Consider the following 23,785-nt stretch of genomic DNA (forward strand, 5'->3'; position numbering starts at 1 on the left):
TTCCAAAGGGCCCATCAGGGGTTGTGCAGTCATATAACTTAGGCCTAAAATTTGACAACCATTTAAAATGATGGGAATGTTCTTTTCAATTAAAAAAAAAAAAAGCATTTTTTTTTTTTTTGAAAAAGAAAGTTCACTGTTGCCAAGAAGTAGGATATTAAAGCCATAGCTGCCATTTTGGTGTGACATACCAAAAATAACGTGTGAGCTGCACCCAGCAACCAAGAGAAAACTTTATTCTCAGACCTTTATGTAGTGCTAACACAGGGATCAGCAACCTTTGGTATGTGGCCCGTCAGGGAAATCTGCTGGCAGGCCGGGATGGTTTGTTTACCTGCCACACCCACAGGTTCGGCCGATGGCAGCTCCCACTGGCCGTAGTTTGCCGTTCCAGGCCGATGGGGGCTGCGGGAATCGGCAAGGGCTGAGGTATGTGCTGGCCGCTGCTTCCCGCAGCCTCCATTGGCCTGGAACAGCGAACCGCGGCCAGTGGGAGGTGAAATCAGCGGAACCTGCGGATGCGACCGGTAAACAAACCGTCCTGGCCCGCCAGCGGATTTCCTTGATGGGCCGTGTGCCAAAGGTTGCCAATCCCTGTGCTAACACATTGCTGTTGTTTATGCTGGTACAGAGACACATTTCTTTTTTAAATGGTACTTTCAAAAACATTAACCAGAAGGAAACTCCTTATCATGTAAATGAGCTGACAAGTTAAAATTATTACAGTTTGGCCTGTGAAGGACATACAGTTCACATAGACTTTTATCAGTGGGGCTTATCCAAATCTTCATTTGGGCACTTTTAAAAATAAGGGTTGATTTCCAACTGGTGAGCTGCAATCTGTTCTACAAATGTGGTAATTAGGTACTTTTAAAAATACTGGGTAAGTGGCCAAACATCTTTAAAAGTTCATATGATCTGTTGAATGATTTGTTTTACTGCCCCACTATAAATGCTTTCTGAGTAAACGGTTTATGTGGGCACTTAATTTAACATTTAAAAATATATTAAAAAGATAAAAACAATGAGGAGTCCGGTGGCACCTTAAAGACTAACAAATTTATTTGGGCATAAACTTTCATGGGTAAAAACCCCCACTTCTTCAGATGTGGAGTTTTTACCCACAAAAGCTTATGCCTAAATAAATCTAAAGGAGTACTTGTGGCACCTTAGAGACTAACCAATTTATGCCATAAGTACTCCTTTTCTTTTTGCGAATACAGACTAACGCGGCTGCTACTCTGAAACCTAAATAAATCTGTTAGTCTTTAAGGTGCCACCGGACTCCTCGTTGTTTTTGTGGATGCAGACTAACATGGCTACCCCTCTGATATTAAAAAGATATAACAGCAATGTCAATAAAAAACAAATGCAATGAATATACCCAAGAAAACTAATCTACATTTTGAACCAAGGAGCTGCACTACTTTAAATAAAGTAAGTCACCAATTTTGGCCCTGGTCCTACAATGAGAACTGTGTCGACGGATCACCACTGAAGTCAATGGGGCTTTTCATGAGAGGGTCACCCTTAGTTCTCATTGTAGGGGTCAAAGCCTTTAAAGTTCAGTAAAGATGTGATCCCATTGTCCATTGATGGATTCTGTGGACTTTGAATTGGGTCTAAAAGTACTTCCCTTTGTGTACCGTGTGTGAAATGGATTTCTAGTTTTTAGCAGCAGTTTAAATCTCAGGATTTAAAGTAGACCAGGAAAGATGTGGCTCAATGGTAGTACTTCAGCCCTGGGGCATTCTGACTGGTTCAGCAAGGGGTTGCTGAAGTAACAAGAGAAAAGAATTTTAGGCGTCTAGAGTGGAGGTTTCTTAATAGGCTGATTCAGTAGAAATTAGGATCCTTTGAGAGTCATTTGGCATTAAGATTTTTTTTTTTTTAAGGAGCTCAGCTTGATTTTGAAGCATATAAAGGGACTGGACTTGAGTCCTACTGCTGTGGAGTTTGTAGCCTACAGAAGGGGGTAGAACTCTAGCAAACCATGAAACCTGGCAAACCACGAGGAGGAGCATTCACCTTCAGAAAAGTATGTGAAGAAAAGTCCACACTGAGAGGATTGGTAAACTTGAGATGCCCAGAAATTGGTGTAGGTAGGAATGTCACCAGAAGGGAAGCTATTCTTCCCCAGAAGTATTTAGCATTTTTTAAGGGGTGGATTGCATTTTAGTATATTTAATATTAGTTTGTTTTCCAGGTTAGGTTTATTCTGTATATAATGCTATTGTTTTCTTAAAGTAATTTAAAAACGTATTTTATTTCCTTGTTCTTTGGACTTTGTATAAAAAATAATAATCCATCTTAGGTTTCCATATCACACTGAACTGTTACATATAATGTCAAAGAAATAATAGAGTATAAGTAACTTCAGTGGGTCTGTGCTTGAATCATGCCACATTGTAACTAAAAAAGAGAACACCAGTTGATTGAGTGATTAACATACTTCAGCAATCCCCTTAGAATCCATCCATTGCGAATAGTTCTTGATACCAAGTAGATCTCTGTCACAGGCTATCATTAGTTAGTGAGGAGGATATCCACCAGTTCAGACTGAAGGCCTGAGCAGGTCAATTGGTGCAATGATCTGTTAGCACCACTTAAGCAGAAAAACATCCAGGGTGAAATCTTGGCCCTATTGAAGACCATGGAATTTTGCCAGGATTTCATCCCAAATATTTATTTATTATGTCAGCCATGAACCCTGCCAAGTATCTCATGCAGTACTCTCCAATCTAATAAAAGAGGAGCACGTCTGAGGAAAAAAGGGGGAAGGCTGCGGTGGCCATATCTATTTGCCTATTAGAAAGTGAGGTGCTTTGACATTTCCTTGCTAATAACCTGCCTTCAATTCCTGCAATCATTTCCACATTCACCCACCTGGTCCATGACTCAGTGTGACTCAAGCCACTTTAACCCCTGGTGTTTCTGAGTCTATTGCTGATAGATAGACTTGCTTTAAAAAATATTCTACAGTACTATTTGCAGTATCACCAACCCCCAACATTAAATCATGACGAGATTTTTTTTTTAAAGGTTATGTTGTCTGGTCTCTCTGATTTTTGAACTGCCCTTGTCCATCCCCAGTGTGTGTGAGACAATTAGAATTGCCAATTCCCAGATTTGTAGCATATGGTGATTCCATGGCCTGCTTGATGGTACGGAGCTTCCAGCTTCTCTCCAAACCCCACAGTTCTAATTAATTAATTGACAGGTTTCAGAGTAGCAGCCGTGTTAGTCTGTATTTGCAAAAAGAAAAGGAGTACTTGTGGCACCTTAGAGACTAACCAATTTATTTGAGCATAAGCTTTCATGAGCTACAGCTCAAATAAATTGGTTAGTCTCTAAGGTGCCACAAGTACTCCTTTTCTAATTAATTAATTCTGTGTCCCACTCAGCCCAGCAATTATTTATGCAACCCTTATATCAGTACTGCTCCCTAGCCCCCACATCATCTTGTCCTTGCCAACCTCGCCTCTGCTCATCCTACAGCCTTAAGAGTTCTTCACCCCTCTCCCCCAGGCCCTTCCCCCTCCTCCTTCCTAGGCCTGGGGGTGGGGAAGCTCCAGTGGTCTTCACCCACCTTTTCCTTCCCAGGCCTGCTGTTGTAGGAATGGAATGGGAGGAGGAGGGGCGAAGACTAGACTGACCCATTGTTCACAGGAGGAAAGAGGAAATTCCCTCCTTCTTAATCCTGTCCTGTAAGAATGGTGTCGGCTGCTCCCTCTCACTCTTACCTGACCCAAAAACCTACCTGGCTCCTGAGAGCAGGAGGAGTGAAAGTTATGCCTATCTTCTGCATCAGATCTGATTGGCTGCTCTTCCCCAGGAAGCAGGAAAGTTGGAGGGGGTTTTACTTTTCCTCCAGACAGAGGGTTGGAGTTTCTCATATCATCACCAGACTGGCTCCAGCCCTGGCCAAAACCACTTGGATTGTGAAGAAATCCCAAGAGTTGGTAACACTGCAAGTTGTTGCGCTAATAATAAAACAGAAGTAAAAGACTACAAAGTTTTCATCTGACACCAAGGTAGCAATCAAATAATGGCAGAGTTTCAGTGTTAACATTTTCCTTCTGGTCATTACTTTGGTATTAAAGCAGACCAAAAATTGGTTTATACAGTCTTTCAGAGGGCTACCGGGTCATGATTAGCATCACTTGCCAGCTTTATTTACAAATACACTTCAGTTTGTTTTTGGTAAGAAATGCTGCTTTTGACCATTTATTCTAAACAGAGCAGGTAAACTTTTTTTAAAGTAACCAGATATTTTTAAATATAAAACAAAGTAAATAAAACACATTCTGTTATACTTAAAAGAATAGCTGAATTTGAAGCTGGTGGAGCCAGGTGCAATTCTCTGCTCTGCAGTCACAAGGCTTTTAAATTTGATATTGCTCTGAAAGTGGCCAGATAATGCAATGTGCTAAGATGAGGTTGGCAATGAGAAGATGAGCTGAGGACAGGCGCCTGAGGAAATAAGATTGATGACTATGGTCAGGATGCAGTTCATAAGGAATAAGTATTGCAGGAAAAATATTTAAATCTAAGCTGTCCAATACCATCAAAGGGTTCTCTTCAAATTAATAAAATCTTTGATCCTGCAAAAATTTACACTTATCTCCATGTACGTGAACTGCTTAGCTGAAGATATCTAGTGCATAAAGGCAAGCCCAATACATAACAGTTTGCAGGATTGGAATCTACTTTGGTGTTCTCAACCAGGGTATGTGACCCCCAGGGGGTAGGCAGAGGTCTTCCAGGGGGTACATCAACTCATCTAAACATTTGCCTCATTTTACAACAGGCTACATGAAAAGCACTAGTGTAGTCAGTACAAACTGAAATTTCATTCAAACAATGACTTGTTTACACTGCTCTATATACTATACAGTGAAGTACAATATTTATAGTCCAATTTATTTTATTTGGTGAAAATCGAGAAAGTAAGCAATTTTTCAGTAATGGAGTGTTGTGACACTTTTGTATTTTTATGTCTGATTTTTGTAAGCAAATAGTTTTTAAGTGAGGTGAGACTTGGGGTACACAAGACAAATCAGACTCCTGAAAGGGGTACAGTAGGCTGGAAAGGTTGAGAACCACTTTTATATACCTCTACTTGCCGGAACAGCCCCTGCTCACAGCCACACTGGAGTAAATCAGAGTAATATACTTGACAACACAAGAGTTGCTTCAGATTTACAACCATGTAACTGAGAGCAGAATCTGTCCCTGATTATTTTTTTAAGTTTTTCTTACATCCAGTACATTAGTAACTTGACAATGGTCAACATTTGCAAGATCTGGGATTATTCAGCACCTCTAATAATCAGCAAGTCTAGCTAGGTGCCTAAATGGCTTGAGAAGCCTAACTCATTAGGCATCGAGGTTTGAATATTTTGAATTTTAGCCTTAGTTTTTAAAATTATTTTTGTTCTCTTTTTCAGGGCTAATTTAGTTTAATTTTACACAGCTACTAATAGGTATCAAGAGCATTCTTGTGTCTTCCCACTCTGATTGGTTTTTAAGGAATCCATTTCCAGCTGTCACTCAAGCCGAGATACTTCCATGAATTTCCATGATACTTCCAATTTCATCTGAAAAAGAATTACGTAGTTCAGTAGCGATCAAGTCTGAATTCGGGCTGCTGAGATGATCACAATGCAGCCGCTCAACATTGGAGCTACTTTCTTCCAGATGTTCTATCCGGTTCCCTACAAGCACTTGTCTGTAATGTGTGGAAAGGGAAAAAAAAAGCGTTGTTAGAGAGGACTTCAGTTTTGGAGACATGCTCCAGATCTTATGTAAATATAATTAGAGTTTATAAACATTATAGATTATTATATTCTAACACAAAAGGTATTGCATCCAACATGAGAACTGTTTTGGACCTCATGATGATGGATAAAGATGAGTTAATTACTGGACTGGAAGCTAGTTGGTTGTCTAGGCACTCGTGATCATCACCTGATTACATTCAATTTGGTTGCACAGAGGACAGTCCCAACCACTAATCTATATACTCTTGGTGCTTCAAAAGGGCTAATTTCCCCAAACTGAGGGAAATTATGAGCAAAATTGATTGAGAGGAAAATTTTAGACAAAAGTGTTTGAAAACTGGGAGCTCTTTAAGAAGAGTTTATTAGATGCCCAAAAGCCATGATTCCACAATCAAGAGGACGACTTTGGCTAAAAGATCCTCTGAGTTCAGTGGCAAAGCAAAGGCAGCAATAAGAAATAAAAAAAGAACATATAACAAATGTAAAAAGGGAAAATTAATATCAATCTATATAAGCTAGAAGTTATGACGTGTAAAAAAAACAATAAGTTAAAGACAGCAGCGAAAAGTCCATGGCAGTCAGAGCTAAGTAAATTAGTTAGGAACAATTGTTAGGAACAAAAGAAATTCGAGCAATGGCATAGGCCCATTACTAGGTAAATATAGTGTGATTGTTAATGATGATGCAGAAAAGGCAGAAGTTTTCAATAAATATTTCAGTTCTATATTTGGAAAGAAGCAGGATGATGTATTCATATCACATGAGGTTGATTAAGTATTTTCCAATCTATTAGTGACTAAGGATGATGTTAAACAACATCTAGTTGGGATAAACATTTTTAAATCAGCAGTGTAGATAACTTGCACCCAAGAGTCCTAAAAGAGTTGGCTAAAGAGAACTACGGCTTGCTGATGTTAAATAAATCTTGGAATATTGGGGAAATTCCAGAAGACTGGCAGAGTGCTGATCTGCCAGTATTCAAAAAGGAACAAACTTGATTTCATTATTTCATGAGATTATGAATGTGGCTGAAAAAGGTAACTGTGCAGATGTAATATACTTTGATTTTTACCACACAACATTTTGATTAAAAAATTAGCATTAGACAATAAAGCATACATTAAATGGATTAAAACCTAGCTAATTGCTAGATCTCAAAAAGTAGTTGTCAATGGGGAATCCTCATGGAATGGCAGTGTTTCTACTGGGGTTCCACAGAGAAAGGTAGTGGGCCTTCTATTAAACATTTTCATCAATGATCTGGAAGTAAATATAAAACCATTACTGGTAGAATCTGTGGATGACACAAAGAGTGGATGAATGGTAAATCATGAGGACAAGGCAGTCATACAGTGGAATCTGGTTACTTAGTAAACTGGGTCCATTCAAACAAAATGCTTTTTTAATACAAGTAAATGCAAAGCTATACAGTTTAGGAACAAAGAATGCAGACTACACTTACAGAATGGGAGACTATAGCAGTGCCTGTGAAACAGGTTTAGGGGGCATAGTGGGAAAGTAACTCAACAGGAGCTCCCACTGTGATCCTTAGGTGTATAAACGGGGGTAGTGAATAGGGGAGAGAGAGAGAGAGAGTGTAGATGATTTTACCTCTGTATATGGCATTGATAAGTCTGATACTGAAATAGTGCATACAGTTCCGGTATCCACATACAAAAGAATGTTGAAAAATTGGAAAGGGTGCAAAAAAGAGAGACAAAACATTATTCAAATGCTGGAAAAAATGCTTTACAGTGAGAGACTTAAAGACTATCAGCTCCATCTGCTTATCAACAAGAAGATTGAGAGGTGACTTAATTACAGTGTATAAATATCTTTACAGGGAGAAAATACCACTACTACTAAAGGACGTTTTAATCTAGCAGAGAAAGGCATAACAAGAAGCTGGCTGAAAGCTGAAGCCAGACACATTCAAATGAGCAATTTTTAAATTTAAATAAATTCTTAATGGTGAGGGTGATCACCCATTGGAACAAACTACCAAGGGAAGTGATACATTGTCCTTCTTTTGATGTCTTCAGATCAAGACTAATGCCTTTCCGGAAGATATATTTGGGCCAAATACTAATTATGCTTTAGTCAAACAAATCTTATTGTACTCAAAACAGGGCTAGCTGGATGAGATGTAATGGCTATGGCTGTGAGTTTGTCACGGAGGTCATGGATTCTGTGACTTTCCATGACTTCTGCAGTGGCCACTACGGCTGGCCCGGGGGCAGCCTGAGCAGCTCAGGCAGCCCCCAGGCCAGCCACACCAGCCACTGGTAGGGAAGGCTTGGCGACCCCCTTTTTCCCTCCCAGCAGTGGGAGGGGGGTGAGCGTGCTGAGTGGTGCTTACGTCGGGGGGCTCCCTGGAAGTGGCAACATGTCCCTCCCTCAGCTCCTAGCAGATGGCTCCGCGCCTTGCCTCCCCTGCAGCTCCCACTGACTGCAGTTCGCAGCCAATGGGAGCTGTGGAGCCAGTGCTCGGGGTGGAGGCAGTGCACGGAGCCCTCTGGCCGCACCTTCACCTGAGGGGAGCCGCGAGGAGCCAGGTAGGGAGCCTGCCAGCCCTACCAACTGCCCCCTCCAGCAATAGCAGGGGTCCTGGGCCACACACTACCCCCTCCCCAGAGAACCTGCAGTGCTCCATGGGCTGTTTCCCACAGAGCACCAGCAGCGTCTCCCAGGCCACCCCAAGATTCGGTCAGGGGTATATAATACAAGTCATCGACTAGTCATGGGCCATGAATTTTTGTTTACTGCCTGTGACCTGTTCATGACTTTTACTAAAAATACTTGTGACTAAAACATAGCCTTAGTAATGGCCTGTAATATACAGGAGGTCAGACTAGATTATCTAATAGTCCCTTCTGGCCACAAATTCTATGAAACCCTGGGCTGGTATGGCTGGCTATGGGATTTCAGTGTTACTGGATATATTATGCATAATTCTACAGAAACATTTTTCTTAGCCTGCCTTCTCTGTGAAAAAAATAAAACAGAAAAAATTAAAGAAAGGGATCCGGATTCAAAGTATGTTTCTACCCAGAAGTATATTCATATTTTAGTTACCATTGCTGTCTTGTTCTGAAAGATGGTGAGGAAAGGACTGAAAATATTAGAAACCAAGTATTATATCCTTATTAGGCCTTGAAACTTAGTGCACTTCCCTAGGAAATCCAAACCCTTCCTTTCTACCCTCTATACCTTGTTGCAAAGTCTGAAGCACCGATTACACACTAATAAGTTTCAACAATATCTTGAAATACCAGGGAAGGAAAATGCATTGGTTTAGAGGAAGAAGGGGAAGTATTATAGTGAGAGCTGTATTTTTATTTTCGTAGATTTTGGGGGAACCTTTATATGAATCCTGGCAAGAGTTTTCAAAAGTCTTTGCAGGCTGCGATCCCGAAACTGACAACCAAGGGCGTGCTGCCGCACCTGCTAAATCCAACTGAAGTCAGACTGCACACGGACTGGCAATTGCAGCATCAGGCTCTTAATATTTAAAAACAGTGAAATTGTTCACGACACTTTAGTAATAAAATCAATGGTGTTTTGTGGTTAATATTAATGGAACATTATGTCACCTTTTGATGTTCCCCAGTACCACTTTCCTCCTACACAATTCCCTTTCAGGACTGCACCCCTCTTTAAAAACATTGTTATTGCAGGTAGCGCTGTCTTATAAGACTGTTTTCCTTAGTGTGCAAGTAAACCTTTGGTCTCGGGAAGACATGCTGTGCTGCTGTTAACTTTTGTTTTGGGTAGAGGGAGCTGTGCAAGTAACACAAGAATTTCCCTTCATCTCCGATTACAGTAAATTCTTGAGGCAGGGTTGCCCCCTGAGAATTTGGCTTTGGTGTTGGCTGAGATTCCTGAAAGAAGAGATTGCCCTGAAAACTGTCTGACCACCTCTGTTCCAGGATTGATGTATATGTGCAAATAAAACAAGTTACTCTTAATGCATACCGAGGTGCCATATCACTGATTTCATCTCCACTGGGAAACCAGCCTGCAAGGCCCTGGATATCTGCTTTTGCTCACAGAGAGAGAACATTTCTGTATTAATTAGAAGCTTTAGGCCCTGATCTTGCAACTGACAGCATGCAGGCAAACCCTACACCTATGTGGAGATATCTGCTGACTTCAACAGAGCCCCACTCAGGCAAAGGGGTATGTCACACCCGTCCAATTGCTGGACTTGGGCCCTAAAGAATGTTTTCTGCTACCTTTTCTCCTACCTAGTGGCTATTTTTTTAACCTTACCCTAATGATCTAGCAGTGGCAGCAGGAAGATCTTTGTCCTTAGCGTTACCAACTCTTGTGATAGTTGGAAAGAACTGGAGTATATGGTGAAACAGAATGAAAACAGGTAGAAAGTAAATCAAAAAAGGGCAGGTGTGTTGGGCTGGATAGCCTCTCCTGTTCCTAAAATTTCTAACAGTATGTTTTAACATCTAGAAAAACAATACACAAGATTCAGAGTAACAGCCGTGTTAGTCTGTATTCGCAAAAAGAAAAGGAGTACTTGTAGCACCTTAGAGACTAAGGCTCAAATAAATTGGTTAGTCTCTAAGGTGCCACAAGTACTCCTTTTATTTTTGCGAATACACAAGATGAACTTCAAACTCTAAATAAACAATCCATCATCCAGTGTTCCTTTCAGTTATTGACACCTATAGTTTGTATAAAATGCCCCTAGGGTTTAATTGGTTACCATAGCACTTTCAATGGGTTACATCGGAAATACTAGTTACACTAGAGATTAATATGGCAATATTGTAATACTGCACAATACATGTCCTACGTGTTCTCTCTCAATGGCACAGTATAAAAGCTCACCTAATGTTTAGTCTTTTCCGTGTCAGTCTTGTAAGTACTCTGTTTACAACGAGGACTCTCTCTTTCCTGGGAGAATATTACTTGTGTACAATTTCTCCCGCCAGTTCTTTAGGCACAGTAAATTAAAGGGAATTTGCCTCTGTAACCATGTAATTTTATGTTGGATGTGTTTCTTGTATTCAGTATGTCTTATTTGGAAATTAGTTTGCCTCCTGCTTTGCAGTTTCTTTGGGAAAGCTGCCTTTTTGTATTGTTGTTACCTTTTGTTAATGTCCCAAAGGCCTTAGCATGCTGATATATTAGACTGTATTATTACTCCCTTTTACTATTATATTACACTATTGTTTGTGTCTGCTTGTTTGTGATCTAAGCTGGAACTTCTCTCTGCCTAACGGCTGAGCTGAATTTTTTGCCTCCTGATCAGCTTATGAAAAGCAGTGGGCACAGCCTTCCAGATTCATCCATGTTTACACAAAGTTGTTTGCTCAAAGAAACCAGCAGCAAGCAAAGTAAACTAAACATGGACTGCATCAAATAAAAACCTTACTTAAGCAAAGTTCAAAATCTCCAGTAATGTTAGGTCTACAACCCCACTAAACAAATCAGTGCTATGTGTCAATGGGCATCGCTTTCGTTTGGTCTGTGTCACAGTCACAGAGGTTAGAGATGGAAATGAATGGCTAGATCACCTAGTTCTCCTACTTTTCCTGGAGAGTTCATAGAATCATAGAATATCAGGGTTGGAAGGGACCTCAGGAGGTCATCTAGACCAACCCCCTGCTCAAAGCAGGACCAATCCCCAACTAAATCATCCCAGCCAGGGCTTTGTCAAGCCTGACCTTAAAAACCTCGAAGGAAGGAGATTCCACCACATCCCTAGGTAACCCATTCCAGTGCTTCACCACCCTCCTAGTGAATTTTTTTCCCTAATATCCAACCTAAACTTCCCCCACTAAAGGAACCACTACACTCCCGGAAAACAAGCCACCACTGCACGAAGAGGGATGAAAGGGCATGCAAAAGCCTAGGATTGAACCAGGGACCTTTAGATCTTCAGTCTAATGCTCTCCCAACTGAGCTACCTTAGCAACTACAGAAAGGTAAGGTGACTTGCCCCTGGTCACACAACAGGTTAGTGACACAGCTGGGAATACAAACCAGGTTTTCTGAATCTGAGTCCAGTACCCTGTCCACTAAAACTTATTTTTTTTTGATGTAAAGTCACTTTTCACTGACTGGGAACTGAACCCAGGCTGCGGCAGCGCCAAATCCTGACCACTAGCCCACCAGGGAGGCAACTGTCCCCTACTTTGTCAAGTCTAGCTTTAAATTACTCAAATGATGAACTGCATAATGCTAACATGAGTCCATTTGTGATCTCTCTCAGTGTATCCTGGTATGTCACACAGGCCCATGAGACGGAGAAAGCTATTATGCTCTGCTGTGTCACTAACTCAGAGCCTGACTCTAACACCAAGTAGTACCTTGTTCTGCAAGCAGTCCCTTTGAAATGGGACATCTCATACATAAGGAATTACCCAAAGTGAGTAAGGGTGACAAAATCAGGCCTTTGAGCATCAGAGGCTACTAATGAGTAAACCCAATTTAAAATGCAGCCTTTCACTTCCAGGCTGACCAGGACTGTGAATACTACAGAGGCAACATACTCAGCTCCAGTTATAAGAACATAAGAACAGCCATACTGGGTCAAACCAAAGGTCCATCTAGCCCAGTATCCTGTCTTCCAACAGTGGCCAGTGCCAGGTGCCCCAGAGGGAATGAACAGAACAGGTAACCATCAAGTGATCCATTCCCTCTCACCCATTCCCAGCTTCTGGAAAACAAAGATTATGGTGGGCAAGTGATTCAAGTAATTTCACAGCAACCTGTCCAACTTATTACAGACCATCCAGCTGGTCACCGACTACATGCCACTTCAATGGCTTAATGGTATGAAGGACACCAATGCCAGAGTCATGAGGTGGTACCTTTCACTCCAGCCATATGACTTTCAGGTCATTCACCAACCCCGAAAGGCCCACGCAAATGCAGACTTCTTTTCCCGGGTAGGAGGGGCAGATGAGGAGGAGGGGCCATCACCAGACACCCTCTTAAAAGGGGGTGTGTGTGATGGGGTGTGCGTACCCTGCACTGGGACTGCGGGGGTTAACCCCTCACTGTGGGCTGAGGAAGCCATGTCCCATGGCCCTACTGGGCATGCTCAAAGTGCAACACCAGGATAAGAGGGAGCAGCCTGGCTCAGTCTGGGTGGACTGGAGGGGAAGGAGGTGTGTTGCTGGCTCCTGCTGAAGGGCTGCGGGCACTTCATGACGCAGAGGCCAGCTAGCTGACAGCAAACCTCAACCCCCCAGTGTCTGGACATGACTGAGGGAGGGGGAACTATGAAGCCACAAGATGCAGAGAAGTGGGTAGGAAGTAACCCAGGGAGTCTTTGTGTGGAGTTGGTTGGACAACTGGAGGCTAGCATGGTGTGTTTCAGCCAGATCCCTGCTGAGCTGGTGGCAGGCAACCCTGCCACTGACGGGGCCCTGGATTGGGACTCGGAGGAGAGGGAGGGTCTGGGTCCTGCTATCCTGGCTGTCGCCCACCATGAGGTGGTGGTCCATCCTGACGGTGACTGACTCTGGCTGGTAGGTCGCATAGCCCTGAGCCTGGGGGCAGTGATTGATTCCAACCACTAGACTACGCAGCCATGGCTGGGGATGCGCAGGTGTGACCGTGGGCTCAACCTGCAACATGGTCTAAGAAATGCTGTATGCAGAGGTAATATCACCCTCATAGTCCTACTTAATATTTCCCTGTTTATCCACTCTGTTATCACAAACTCTTAACCACAGCATCACACTGGGAACCCTTGTTTAGTTGCTTGTTCACCATGATTCCTAACTCCTTCTCAGACGCTGCTTTTCAAGATATAGTCCTCCACCCTGTACATATGACCTACATTCTTTGTTTGCATGATATATGACTTTGCATTTGGTTTTATTAAAATGCAAATTATACGATTGCACCAGCTCATCAAGCAATCCAGATGGCTCAGAACAAGTGGCCTATTCTCTTCATTATTTCCCAATCTTTGTCTTGTCTGCAAACTATCAGTTGTGCTTTTATATTTTCTTCCAGACCATTGATAAAAATATTGAATAACATTGGGCTGAGAACTGATCCCTTCCATAGGCCAGCTAATAGAAAAACATGTCATGCTTTATGCACTGATATATATAAAATTAAGAATGTAGTCATTCTGTCATTTCAAGGTGAGTCAGGGTTGTGACAGATATTGCAACCTATGCAGTATCTTTGGGGACCATTTGATTAAATTTATGAATGGTTTAGTATGATAGTGTTCTGCTCTATGGTGGAGGGTTACCACAGGTCTCCAGTGGGGAGTGATTAAGGTGAGCCACTTAAACTGTAAACAGCCCCTGATGTACCATCCCCTAGGGGTGGTTCTTGCATATACTGGCTCAAAGTGGGTTTTCAGAGACTAAGAATATATAAAGGCTGAGGTTAAATGGAATCACTGTCTTCCTTCTGATTCAGCAAATGCACAGGACCTTTGGTCCTAAGCAGACCCCAAACCTTGCTGAAGGGTTGGAAGGGATGTTGGCCTACCAGACTCACCATGTGGAAGGTGGGTGATTTCTGGTATGTTTAGTAAGCATGTAGAACTTGTGGTTTTTTATATTTGTTGTGTTGTCTCTGTAATGGTTTTGCCGTGTGAATAAATGTATTTTGCTTTGGAAGATCTGCATGGTACTTGTAACTGCTGGTACACACTGGGCATTGTTCTCCAAGAGAGAGCACAGACCAGGTGCTGGCATTTAGGTAGACTGACTTGCTGAGGATACCACAGAGTATGTCAGGGGGCTGTACAGTCTTTACATCCCAGTCTGAAGGAAGTGGGACAAGGGTCCCTGCTCAGAGACTAGTGACAGCTGGAAACCTGAGACCTCATTGGGCACCCCTGAAGTGCGACAGAGGTGGGATACAAGTGCAGTTACTCTGAAACTGAACAAGTGTTACATGCTGATTATAACGTGAATTAAACATATCATCTGCAGTATAACAGCCTTACTTACTTGACTGGTGTTGACCCAGATCGGGACATGTAGAGCAATATAAGGAACAGAAACCCCACAAATGCAGCAAGCCCAACCCAAAAGGCTATGACAATTGAATCTGTTAAAAAAGAAAAAGAAGCATGCAGCATCAACAATAGAGTATCAAATAAAAAATGTGCAGAGAAAACTGATCTCAAAGCATTTTATACCATTTAATTAATTAAATTTTACATTACCACTGAATGGTATTATTCTCGCTATTCATGATGGGGAAATTGAGGCACACCTTGATTAAGTGACTGCCCAAAGTCATATTGCAAGCCACTGTATAGTGTATCTGGGAATGAAATAAAGCAGGGATCGGCAACCTTTGGCACACAGCTCGCCAGGGTAAGCCCCCTAGTGGGCTGGGCCGGTTTGTTTACCTGCCACGTCCGCGGGTTCGGCCATTCGCAGCTCCCACTGGCCGCAGTTCGCCGCTCCAGGCCAATGGGGGCTGCGGGAAGCGGCGCGGGCTGAGGCATGTGCTGGTCGCTGCTTCCCGCAGCCCCCATTGGCCTGAAGCGGCGAACCGTGGCCCGTGGGAGCTGTGATTGGCCGAACCTGTGGATGTGGCAGGTAAACAAACCGGCCCAGCCCGCTAGGGGGCTTACCCTGGTGGGCCGCGGGCCAAAGGTTGCTGATCCCTGAAATAAAGCAATCCTAATTCTAGCCCCCTGCTCTAATCACTAATGTGACAGCACTACATATATCTTTGGAAAAGCAATATATTACACATAAGAAGGTTTTGAGAATTTTATCCATTTGCAGATTACACAACTCAGTTCCTATCACAGAATCTTGGAACTCCAGTGTATGCACCTGTTATTTTAAAGGAAAACTGCACCCATATTGCTCAGCCTAACAGTCTATGAAGCAAATTCTGCCCTTAGATGCATGAGTTCCTACTGAACTCAATAGGAGCTCTGTGAATGCATTCAAAGGATGGAATGTGATCCTTAAGAAACTCTTGCCAGCCAAGAATTTTAAAATTGACCTTTCAGAGCCTAAGGATGGAGGGAACAGCTTGTTGAAAAGTGCTAGGCTCACAAGCGACATCAATGTGTCAGTCCAATGGAAAATTCTGTACCGTAGCTTGAGTTTTAGCACGTGCTTGACTGTCAGAAGTGTGTTTTTAATATTTAGATGGCATTTCTAGGACTGGCTGCTCTCTTCTGGGGTCAGTGTGGAACTGTGCTACCCAGCCTTAATATCGTGAGGTGCCGGGGCAGAACATCTGTGAAGCGTAATGAATTTATAAGCAGACGTTAACTTCTGTTGAGGTGAAAAACAAGGGTCATTGACTCAACAGGCAAATGTTTACTAAGATAAAATAAATATTTATCTCAAAGAACAAAAAACTGATGTTCATTGAAATAAACTCAATATGTAGGATTACGTGCTTCTACTGAAAACACTTGGAATATATCAGCAATTAGAGCCATAAATTAATTTTACATGGGGTACCCATTTTATTCCCTATTAAACTATCTATCTAAAGTTAGAGCTCACCTATTTAGGATTCTTATCAGGCAGTTGAGATTTGGCCACACTAACTAGATTTGCGTCACTGACTAACAGGATGGTGCAAAATGATGGCAAGAAAATTCCAAGCCTACTAGAGTTTCAACTCATTTTGGTTTGAATTTTGAAAGCAAAATTCAACCCAGGTTTAAAGAAGGAATTGCCAAGTGGAGTCAAGGCTCAGAGTTTTGACTCAGATTCAGGATGCTGTACTGCTCCTTCAAAAGACCCTTGCCAGGCTCTGAGGAGGTATAGAACACCTATAATGCAGCCCCCTGAAGACTAAAGTTGGGGAAGCAGCCATCTACAGCACCTGAAGATGCCAGACATGTGATAAACAAGCCAGACAGTGCCCCAGAAATATTAGACTGCAAAGCGGGGATTATAGAGCACTGGCCTGACCTGTCTCCCCAGTAAGTCTTTAAAGTAAGGAGGGAGGCTCTTGTATTGGGAGGAGACAGAGTGTTCATACTCCAAGCAAACCTCAAGGGCTTGAAATGATGAAAAACAGTGTGAACTGCATCTGGTGGTTTGCAGTCATAAAACTCAACACAAACCAGAACTAGAGGGAATTGTCCAGCTTTAATAAGAAATAGTGTTATTCATGGAGCTCACTGGAACCAATCAAGGTACAACTATTTACATATGTAATGGAGGATAACATCACTCTGGATCTCAGGGTGGTATTTGAACTTGGGAGATAAACAGTAGACGTTTCCGGTTTTCAGCCTTTCACCAATTGGGATTTTCTTCTTTTCTTTAACAGATTTTATTCTAACAGTTGATAAAAGATTTTTACATGACTATATTTTTCACCTGCCTTTTTATAACTCGATTACAGGGTCCACTTAATTCATTATTATTAGTAGTAAAAAATGGGTAAAACTGCCCAATGCTATTAATAGAAAGAAAAATCTTTGAGTAATTCTCTGAAGTGATGCATCATTCCTCTTGTCCTCATGGCTGGCTTCAGATTCATCAGCAAGAGAAACTCAGCCCTGTAATGTTCATATTGGACCAAAGGAACAAAAGCTGGCATTAAAATTGACCCGCACAGGAGAAAAAAATTGCTTATTTCCTTTTTTGCTTTGTTTGAAGTTGAAAATTCAGGTTTAGTCCACTCTAGAACATTGGCGAATAGAAAACTAGTGATATTATGACATCTCACAAGAGACTGAAGCTCAGATGCAGCAATGCACTTAAGCCTGTGCTTAATATAATCCTGCATACGAGGCCCATTGGCTTCAAATTGGGTGCTCTACTGTCCCATTTTTGCTGATCCAGCTGTGCAAAGGGGACTTACAGCTGGTTTATGGCAGCAGTTGAGGGTTCCTTTAGTCTAAGGTAATCCTCAACTTTGCCCATCCTTCCAGCACGAGCAGAGTGACCTTTCCAAGGCAGGGCCAGAGCACAATGGGGCCTTGAGGACCATTATCTGCCAACAAGTTAGTAGCTGTGTCAGACCAGGGCAACTGCCCCAGTGGTCCAGCAAGGGCATCCACTCTCAGGCTTTCAGCTCCCAAGCTCTTGCCTCTCTTGAGTGGATACATGCATCCCTGCCTTCACTGTGTTATTCCCAGCACAGAGTTGCTCACACACTTGTTTTCTTTCTCTTTATAGATTGTTAACAGGTGTGATTGCTACACTTATAAGTTACCCCACAGCACTTCCTATGCAAGCCTACTTTATTCTTAAGGTAAAAAGCATTTCAGAGAAAATATTAAAAACCATAAAAGACCCTACATACATGCTAATATGTTTACCACAGTTCACTCTAACAGGGATTCTGGCAGGAGCACTCCTTTAGTTTCCTCACCCAAGGAGATTCCTTGTGGTTACAAGTTCATCACAGCTCCAGCTCAGAACAAGCACCCAGACCATCCAACCCTACCCTAAGGATTGGGGTCCTTTGTGGACCGGGGTCTTGTCCATTTGCTAGAGCAGGATGAAAGGCCTGAGCCAGTTTAAAACTAGGCTATTTATCCAAATAGCCTTTCTTTGTCTGTTAGCCCCTCAAGGTCTATGCAAACCTCTCCAGAGGGGTGGTTTCAAAGGGCTGATAACAGAGGAAATACATTGGCATCCCCCTTCCTACTAGAGAAGGTACCATATAATTCCACAAGAATCTTACACTATTGCATTTTTAATACAATGTACACAAAGGTATTAAACCTAATTCATTAAGGTTTAAATTAATTCAATACAGTTTACTTAGGATATAGCAAGATACTGGCAGTCTGTCACAGCAGTTCTCTATCCTGTGCAAGGGTGGTTCAGCCTCCAGCAGTCCCGAAAGTCTTCAGAAGAGGCTGAAAACAGATGTAAAGCCACCTATTCCCCAGCCCTTCCCAGGTGCACCAAACATTGCTCTGCTCCACCTGGAGGTTAACCCCAGGATTTTTCAGATGTTACAGTTTCAATATTATCAATTACTTTGCACTACAGAGAATGTTTCTTGTATGGCTGTTATACAAATAAGCAGAAGTCTTTAAAGACTATAATTTATTCTTTGTAGACTAGATCATTGATGACAATATGAAGTTTTTTGAACCTTTAATATTGTACTTGTATATATTCTAACATTTCTTTGGTAACAGTAACTTAAACAGGAACCAATAATGCAATAATATATTTGTCTTTTGTCACTTAACCATAAATTCCACCTGTCTGATACATATCAGTTTTTAATTCATCTCTTGTGAATTTATCCTTTTGGCTTCCATAGGATGAAGACATGGAGTTACACTAGGAATGAATTTGACCTATCATGTTAAGTAATAATTTAAGATTTCATTAATATTTATTACACTCAAAATGGAAATTCTAATTTTCTGTAAGTGGAGTTATTATAATTGGATGAAATGAGTGACATCTTATTTCTTCATCAATTGAAAATAAATATCAAAGGCTAAAGGAATCTACTTCCATGGCCATACTGTATATATGATTCATACAAGCACTTGGTCTTAGGTTTGCACAGCACCCAATGATGCCCATTATAATGCATTATTTTTGTTATGGTAATAAACATCAATATGATTAGTTAGAGATGAATGTCAGATAAACTGTGTGTGTTCAGCTTCTTGTTACTGATTAACCAAAATTTAACTTGTTTCTCCATTAAGATCTAAAAACTTATATAAATTTTAATGCAAGCCTGGCATTCCATGAAGAAAACCACTATTACTGACAAAAAAAAAAATCTATATGGAGTAACAAAAGATTATTTTGTTACTCTATTACGCAAACAGTTAGGAGTACAACAAACTACTGATTAACATCTCAGAATAGGCTTCCATTTAGTAAATTGTTTTAAAAAAAATTTCTTTCCAATTAGATGGGTTAATATCAAAATCTCTCAAATATATATACTGTACAGTAAATGAAATAATATTGCAGTATTAGTATCAACTACCATTAGAACCTAATAAGGTTGTGAGCATTCGGAAATACAGAGGGTCATCTATACAAATTATGCATATATATAACCCACTATAGTCTATGTTACAAAGAGAAACATGATAGTGAAGATATAAAGGGAGCTTATTCAACATATTTTATTCTTATCTAACTCTTAACGTACTAGATCAGCAGCTGTTACTATGCAATACTTACATTTATTAGCCTTCAGCTTCCTTTCATCTACAGGAACTGGATCCAAATAGTCCCAGTAATATTCATAAGACCAATAATACTCAGATGAGTTTGTTCTGATAGCCATTTCAGTAGCGCATTTCAATCAGCTCAGAACTCCAATCTAATACTCTTTTATTTTCCACCACACTTCAGTTTCCTCATATAGAGATTGCATAACTGATGCCTGTGTAAATCATTCTGGAAGTCCTCAGATCCTGCAACTCAAGGACTGCTTAGATACCATTTAGTAGAAATGAATGTCAGACTATGACAGACACCTAATAGCAACATCTGGGGCTGGTGGGCAATTATGTACTAGCTATTTTGCACCCTGCTTTGTATTGACATGGATGTCCAATAAACAGTAACAGAATGGACAAAAGCCAAAATGACTTATAAACTATTCCCAATGAGTAACTAGCATCTGTGAAGCCCTCAGCATGAAACAGATTCTTGACTCCTGAAAAGAGCTTTCCTAAAAATTAATCATGACTCTATGACACACATACCCTAGAGGGCCCGATAAATTACTCCTTAAAAAAAAGCCAGTATTGGAACAGCTGGACATCGTGTATCAAATATTTTAAATGATTTGCCTTAACACCAGCCACCCCCAACAAATGATGTAAAAACAGGCCCCTGGCAGGATGTAAGTAGAAGAGATTCAGTGCTTTCAACAGTAATCTTTGAAATGCCTACACGAACACATATGTGCATATGCAAAACATTTTATCAGAAGAGAAATTACCAACATTAACAGGAAGACAGATCCTCCATCAGTTTTTAAATGTATTCCTGAGAACTACACCGTACATCATAGTTATCCTAATCAGAGATGGCTGTTTATTCAGGCTAAGGTCCCAGAAAACTTCATCTCAAAAGACACAATATTTGGTGATAGGAGTTTGATAGAGACTAAATGTGATTTCTGAATAGTGCCAGATTTCTCCTTTTGATATCTGTGTAGCATAGGGTCTCTACCATTATCTCTAAAACAGACTGACTGCAGAGGAGCATTTGTTGTCAGCCTGAAGCAGGAATCACAAATACAGCAGTAGGAGGCAGATTAGTTCAAATTAAATCTGTCAGTTTCAAAAGTATTACAGCTACTTGTTTATCTTATGTACTTATATAGTCCCCATCACCACAGTAGTTGAGCACCTCACAATCTTTAATGCATTCATCTTCACAACACACCCTGAGAGGCAGACAAATAACATTATCTGCATATTGCAGATGGATAACTGAAGCCCAGATTCATAAAGATATTTAGGTTCCTAACTTCAATTGAAATCAATGGGAGTTAGATGCCTAAATACCTTTGAGGATCTGGGCTAGAAAGACTAAGGCCTGGTCTATACTTAGATCAACCTAGCTAAGTTACTCGGGGCTGTGAAAAATTTCATGCCTTGAGCACTCCTAGTTTGGTCAGCATAAACCCTGATGACAGGAGTAGGTCGAGGGAGAAATTCTTCCATTGATCTTCCTACCACATCTTGGAGAGTTGGATTAATTACATTGATGGAAAACCTCCTTCTCTTGATGTAGGAAGAGTCGACACTACAGCGTCACAACCACAGTGCCTCAGCTGTGTGCTGTAGCATAGGCATTCCGTGTGTGTCTTGCCCAGAGTCACACAGGAAGTCTGTGGCAGAGCAAGAATTGAATGCACACCTCCCACAGCCCAGGCTAGAACTCTAACCACTGATTCATTCTTCCTCCGAGACTCTCCCTACCAGTTTTTGTGAGTTTAGTCATAACTGTCCTATCTTTAAGATGTTTTCTCTCTCCTGCTGCTTTGTGAAAGACCCACATAAACAGGGGGAACTGACTGAGGAGAAGTAGTGAAAGTGACTTTCAACAAAGCTGTATCAAATGCTTGAAGTATGCAAAAAAGTAAAACAGAATTATTTTCCCGCTAACATCTTTAGTTACAGTAAAGTAGTTCATACAAGAGAAGGCAAAATCAAAATTCAAAAGTTTGATTCTGAAGTTGTGTGTTCCTTTTAACTTGGTTTTCTTCTGGCAGGCCTGTTTTTCCCCCACCCAATAGTAAGGCTCTTGCCCCACTAAGCAGTTACGACCATGCGAAAGTGTGCACAGACCATTCTTCAAATAAGTCAGAGGTCACTATTTCTATGTGCATTTTAGTGCATGTTAGCTTACATTCTGCTTAGAAGGGAAAATAGAGAAAATAACCTAAAATTTACATTGCATCATCAGCCCCCAAATGCCAGCTTATTTGGAGGAAAAACTTGAAAAATGTTTCCCTCCCCCAACCCCCCAATGGCTTGCTCACAGCTCTTTCACGGCTCCCTGCTTTCCTCCAGTGGCTCCCATTCTGCTCCTGGACCCACTTAAGGAATGGCTACAACCTTATGGCTTGTCTTCACTGGCAAGTTTTGTCGCCAAAAACTGTCTTTTGGCGACAAAACAGCGATAGCATACACACTGCAATGGGATTTTTGAAAAAAAAAAAAAAAGCCCAGTTTTGGCAACAAAAAACTTCCACTCCTGCGACAGACTTTTGTCTTTTCCCCTCCCTTTATTGTCGACAAACAGCCACTGTAGACACCACGCCTTTTCCCCCCGATTTTATTGGCCTCCAGAAAGTGTCCCACAATTCCCATGCTACCACTCTGGTCAGTGGTTTGAACTCCATTGCCCTGCAGCCAAACCACCCCTCCCCTTTGCAAGCCCCGGGAATTTTAAATCTCATTTCCCGCTTGCTGGCTTCCCATGTGAGCATGGCTGGCTATCACACCAAATGGGCTCCCGCTTGGACCACCGCTCAGCTGTTGGATCTGATCAGTATATGGGGATAGGAGTCTGTTCAGTCGCAGCTGCGACTGACCCGTAGGAATCGGGACACATATGGGCAAATTTCTCGAGGCTTGTGCGAAAAGGGCTATGATCAGGACACGCAGCAGTGCAGAGCGAAGATACAGGAGCTGAGGCAGGCGTACCATAAGGCAAGGGAGGCAAACCATCACTCCGGTGGTGCACCTAAGACCTGCTGCTTCTATAAGGAGCTGAATGTTATCCTCAGTGGTGACCCCACCTCCATCACCGATAGCCCTGTGGATACTTTGGAGGCAGCAGAAAGGGTGGGTAACCCAGAGGCTGAAATTCTGGATGAAGAAGTGGAGGTAGAAGAGGATGTGGAGCTCCCAGTGGGGTCGCTCGGTGGGGCAGGCAGCCAGGAACTTTTCTCCACTCCAGAAGTGCTCAACGGGGAGCAAGAAGCAGATGAGATGTTGGGTAAGTTGCTGTGGTTTGTGTAGGGAATCGAAAAGTGGAACGTAGGTAGTGTTTTATGTGAGCTGGACATTGCCCTGTGTAGCTAATCTGCATGGCCAAGCAGGGTGTCAATGGACATCGAGACCTGCAGGGAATCCTCCAGAGAGAGACTCTGGAAAGTTTCCAAGAGATACTTGTTAATCCTCTGCCGCAGATTCCAAGGAATTGCAGCCTTGTTAGTTTCCCCCATTGTAGGAAACGGTACCATGCCATTCAGCAATCACTGGAGCTGGGACCAAAGCAGCACACAGCTGAGCTGCATACAGAAGGGGGTGAAAGCATGCCGTAGTTGTGCCCTGGTTTCCCTGCTCACCTGCAGCAGTGAAATGTCAGCAAGCAGGTTGGCCGCCTGTGGAAAAAGTGTGCGATAATTTTAGAATGAGTTCCCTGCAAAGCTGCCCTGCAAGCCATGACCTTTTTGTCCATATGCACAACCGCCTTCCCCCCACTCCCGATACTCACTATGATTGGGGTGCTCGCGGAGCTATGTGCCTAGAGTCAGTGAGAAAGTGATTGCTAAGTTCCAAAAGGCCCTTGTTACTGAAATGTTTCAATCATTTGAGGGATTGT

General features: G+C 42.0%; 1 protein-coding gene and 1 non-coding gene across 2 annotated transcripts; both read right to left on the bottom strand.

Moving 5' to 3' along the window:
* Positions 1-3,373: 3,373 nt before the first annotated feature.
* On the bottom strand, positions 3,374-22,377 carry MRAP (melanocortin 2 receptor accessory protein). Its single transcript, XM_073362336.1, has 3 exons — positions 19,895-22,377; positions 14,735-14,834; positions 3,374-5,731 (listed from the first exon to the last, which is right to left on the bottom strand). Exons 1-3 carry the CDS (start codon positions 19,998-20,000, stop codon positions 5,554-5,556), a joined length of 384 nt encoding a protein of 127 aa, XP_073218437.1. The 5' UTR covers positions 20,001-22,377; the 3' UTR covers positions 3,374-5,553.
* Positions 11,647-11,719, bottom strand: TRNAF-GAA (transfer RNA phenylalanine (anticodon GAA)). The gene has a single exon. It is a non-coding gene; the product is annotated as a tRNA-Phe (tRNA).
* Positions 22,378-23,785: the final 1,408 nt, after the last annotated feature.

The sequence above is a fragment of the Lepidochelys kempii genome, chromosome 1, assembly GCF_965140285.1.
Source record: "Lepidochelys kempii isolate rLepKem1 chromosome 1, rLepKem1.hap1, whole genome shotgun sequence".
NCBI lineage: Eukaryota > Metazoa > Chordata > Testudines > Cheloniidae > Lepidochelys > Lepidochelys kempii.